General features: G+C 36.6%; 1 protein-coding gene across 1 annotated transcript; it reads right to left on the minus strand.

Moving 5' to 3' along the window:
• Positions 1-1,433: 1,433 nt before the first annotated feature.
• On the minus strand, positions 1,434-4,419 carry LOC120478176 (uncharacterized). Its single transcript, XM_089130824.1, has 8 exons — positions 3,839-4,419; positions 3,679-3,758; positions 3,524-3,576; positions 3,326-3,377; positions 3,023-3,096; positions 2,849-2,941; positions 2,451-2,764; positions 1,434-1,585 (listed from the first exon to the last, which is right to left on the minus strand). Exons 1-8 carry the CDS (start codon positions 4,218-4,220, stop codon positions 1,485-1,487), a joined length of 1,149 nt encoding a protein of 382 aa, XP_088986950.1. The 5' UTR covers positions 4,221-4,419; the 3' UTR covers positions 1,434-1,484.
• Positions 4,420-4,796: the final 377 nt, after the last annotated feature.

The following is a 4,796-nucleotide window of genomic DNA, read 5'->3' on the forward strand; positions in this document are numbered from 1 at the left end:
TGTGTTTGAGCATGTATTTGCCATTGGGAACAGTGAATTGGCAAGAAACACAATGCATGGTTGTGGTGTAATTCCAGCTGGTGGAACTGATGTCAGGCCAGTAGCAAACATCAGCACATTCTCCAGTGGCACTTCAGTCTGATGTTCTACAAAGACAAAAAAAAATAAATGGAACTTTGTAAAAAAAGCTAGAAATGTCAAGTTACACTTTCCATAATTAAAGGATAAGTTCAGCTCAATGCAAATGTCCTAATAATGTACTCACTCCAATGCCATCAGAGATATCCATGTCTGTCTTTCCTCAGTGGAAGAGAAAATAAGTTTTTTGGGGAAAACATTTCTAGATTTTTCTTTGAATAATAGACTTCAATGGCATCCAACGTTTTGAAGTCCAAATTAAAGATCTTTGAAGTGCTTCAGCGGCTGTGCACAATCCAGCTGAGGAGGAGGGGCTTATCTAGCGAAACAATAGGTCATTTTCTTAAAAAAAATATATATATATATATATATATATATACACTTTTTAAAATGTAAAAAACAGAAATGTTTTCCTCAAAAAACTAGTTTTCTCTTTCACCGAGGAAAGACATTGATATCATGGATGGCATTGGAGTGAGTAAATTATTGGTAAGTTTTCATTTTGAGGTGAACTAATCCTTTAACCTGAAAATTACTTTGACTTGCTTTCTTCAGCAGAACACAAATTGCTTGCTCTTGTCCATACAACGACAGTAGATCTACTAGCTTTAACTTCAAAAAACGGACAGAGGTATTATAAACGTATTTCATTGCAATCCTTATTATATTTTTGGGAGATACTATTCATAATTTAATTTCTCCTCCACCCCTAACTTGCATGTAATACTTTATGCCCTATTTGAAGCATAAAAGTTAGTTACAAGTCACTACCATTGTATAAATGAGTGAGCAGGAGAACTTTTGACATTTTTATTTTTGGGTGAACTATTGATCTAAAGATTTCTAAAATTATCCGAAAACATAACATTGTTTGTTAAACTAAATAACAAACCTTCACAGTCGAGGAGATAGTCTGACCAAAAGCAAAGCGTCTTGGATTCCTCTTGCCTCTGGTTACTACCCACTGGGCTGAGTTCTGCTTTGAAGAGGCTTTCCAAATCGCTCGCGGTCAGCTTCTTGTCAGTGTGGCAGAGGTAAGAAGCCAAAACACTTGGATGCTGCTTAAGTGCTGTCAGAAACTGCAGTGTGGCAAGTCCATCTTTAAATCTATAAAAGCAGTCAAGAGTTTAGGCTGTTTTAGTCACAGGCTTGTAGAAAATGTAATATTCATGCTATAAACAGTGAATAATTTAGTGAAATAAAGTAACATTGAAAGACTATAGATATGTTGTAATGTGTATGATTTATTTAATTTTTTTTTTTTACAATTTTACCTTTTAATAACACTGTGGTTTCTGTCTATCACATACCACCTGACGTATTCTTCCACAATTCTGTGTTTCTCCTCAATGCTCTTCACGCATCGAAAACACCCAGCTGTTTGGAGCAGCGTGCTGTTTTTCAAGATTAGTTCTTGTAGTGACTCCAAAGTAGTTGCAATCTGAATCTTAAGACAGAAATCAACAACAGTACATGGGTTTTCATGTCAAAGATTTTTTTTCTTATCGGAATTGAAAGTGAAATAATTCACCACTTAATAAACACGTAAAAGCAGAATTGTTTTATACTTGCTACTGATTATTTCTAGGGTCATACATATTTAAAGTCCCCCTGAACTGGAAGTCGCAAACGATTTTTCTCCAGTGCTGTGACGTATTTCCAAGTGAAACGGAATATTGAACAGAGGGCAGGGTTTTACTCTAGCGCTCCTCCTCTCCATCTCTCGCTCATAACTAACGGTTTGAGGGGAGTGGTTAAGCGTTTCCCCACCCAAACTGTGAAACCTACGTCATCAGAAAAAGAAACCGTTCCAGACCGGAAGTAACTTTTCAGATTTTGATTAAAGATTACTAAGGTAAAACATTTTTTTAATATATATTCACTTGCACGGATTAATTGTTCACCACAAGACTAGTAATATGCGCTAACAAAGTAAATAGGTTCAATTTTGATTTCACGGGGACTTTAAGTAACCTTACTAATCACCTAAAACATGTCTATTACCATACCTCTCGCAGCACTTTCACTACACCCTCATCTGTGACATCTTCTAAAGTGGCGCTGAAAGAGGGCTGGCCTACAATGTGGTTTACCAGGTCTTTAGAAAGAAAATGGGGCCCTGGTCCACCATGCACTATTGACACTGCAATCATTTTCCCTGCCAAGAAATACTCATCCTCCCTAACAGCTGTCATAGAAAGTAAAGGGAAATCACACACTAAATAAAATGGTTACAGTGAAAAATGTCTGTTACACACATGATTTTTTTCATTAACAGGAACTCCTTTACAAAACAAAACTTAAATACTCACCAACTGAATTGTATACCAGGTAGCGTCTATAGGGAGGTCCATCAAAAATGGGCCGATTCTGCAGGCAGCTCATTAGTAAAGTGAGAAGTTCCCTTCTTGGTCCCCCTGTATCAAGACCCTCTTCCAACAAGCCAGCATCATCAGAGAACTTCACAAAAAAGTCATTGAATTCCGAGTATGAGACGCGTTTAAATCCTCTGACTGCCCCATCCCACACATTGGATCTCGTTATGTTGAATCTGCTGACACTTTTTCGATCAATAACAAGGGCCAGATTTGAAATAATATCAGGAGCTGTTACACTGTTTTGTTCCCTAAAGAGAGTAAAAGTATTTATTTATCAATGTAATCAGCATTTGTAGACTTACATTCTCCAATCAACACATTTTTTAGCTTACTCTATTGGTACTGGGAGGTCAAGACCGTGTGCTGTGATTAATAGCTCATCGTCTTCTTCAGTAGTCACAGGTGCATACACTTCCATGTATTTTCTACAAATAAGAGATCATCATTACGCACAAATATAAAAATGTACAAATTCCATGACACAAGATTTAATAAACCAAACAAACCTGTAACACCAGTTCTGCGTCGCAACATGGGCGGAAGTACCTGGACGGTCATCCTCTGAGTCTGAGAGCATTATCTTAAAACAGAAATCAGGCTTCATCAACAGCTATCATGATATAACTATCTTAGAGTAATTTTATACAAGGCATCACAACAGATTCTAATTGGATTGTGGCTGGCAGTTTATATTATTTTTTGTGTAGTGGCTTCTTAAAAGCACAACAATAGACAACTATAAGATCCAAAAAACAATTCACAGGTAATGTTAGTCTGAATAATGGGTTCAAACCACAGCTACTACTAACCTCTTCTACATGTCCTTGTCCACTTCCTTGAGACGGCTCCACGGTAGAATCACTAAACAGCACACAAACAAGGATTACATATAAACTGTGAACAGATGTAATCAGATCTTCTACAGCCCTTTAGATTAGATACACAATATCCAATTCATTCTGCTTTTACAGCAAACATGAGCCATGACAAGATTGAAAACATCTTACATTTTACTGTTCATGCGGTCTTGTGGCGTGCTTGTATGTTGAGGTATTATTGGCTGAAAGAATGATAATAATTACAACAATATATATAGTTGAAAAAAAAAACATAAAAAAATGTTTGTTTTTTTCAGTTTTCAACAATTGAATATTAATCTTACCAGTGTGTCAGCCAGGCTAGATTCATCAGTTTTCCGGGTTATGACAACTTCGGAGTCAGATTCTGAACTGAGAACCTGTTCTGTAAGACACAGAACAAAGTAAAACCATGGTAAATTAACTATGCTTAAACAAATGAAGCATGACTTTTAGCTAACTAACCTATAAAGTCTTTCTGTCTGCAAATAAACAAGTTTATCCTTGAATATTGCTTTCCAATTTCTGTTTTGTAATCTTTCAAGGTGAATGGCATTTGTGTCCCTGGAATATTAATGACTTCAGAGCCATCTGGGTATAGAAGTATGTAGGGTCCTTCTTCCATGTCTTTATTGAAGTTTTTCAATTTTGTTTCAGCCATCATGAGGAGACCATTCGCAGTTATTAGTGGGTCCACGAATAAGGGGAGTGTTTTCCCACGTTGTGGTTTTAAGTAGCCACTCTGTAGACACATTATACCGATATTAATCTGTAAGAAAACAAAAACAAAAAACAACTGTATCACTTTAGCAAAAGTGCCATTCACAAACAATCGCTTAACACCCATTTGGAAATTATACTGTAACGTTACCTGTACTTTCTTCTGCTCGTGTTTGCTTCCTCCTTTCTTTCCCAAGGAAAAGTTCGTTCTTTCCTTCGATTTCAGATTTCGGTATTCCAAAAATTGTTTCAAATTGGGCGCAGGTGTTGAGTCTACACCTGTACCTATGCAAGAAACTATACATCAACGCTGTCCGCACACTAACTGCTTACAGTTTTTCTCGATTGTTTACACACATTTTCTGGTACTTGAGACACAATGACCACAACATGTAACTCATTCACCAACCCCCTGAACCAATTCTACTGAACTACAAGCACAATTCCTGCTTTACACTCAAATTGCAGTTCTAAAACACACTTTTTTTCAAAACACTACACACAAATTCTCTGCATTTGGCACAGTTTTCATGCAGAAAATCTCTTGTTTTCATGAGGAACACACTGCCATTCAAATACTCACACTGACTCGTCACATGGGCAAACATATTTCACACAGTTTTACAATTAGCAATCAGAGCTTTAGCATAAAATACCAAAACCAAAGAGAAGATGCAGCATAGATATTTTTTTATTTCTTTTT

This window comes from Pimephales promelas, chromosome 5 (assembly GCF_988280905.1).
Source record: "Pimephales promelas chromosome 5, fPimPro1.hap1.1, whole genome shotgun sequence".
Classification (NCBI taxonomy): domain Eukaryota; kingdom Metazoa; phylum Chordata; class Actinopteri; order Cypriniformes; family Leuciscidae; genus Pimephales; species Pimephales promelas.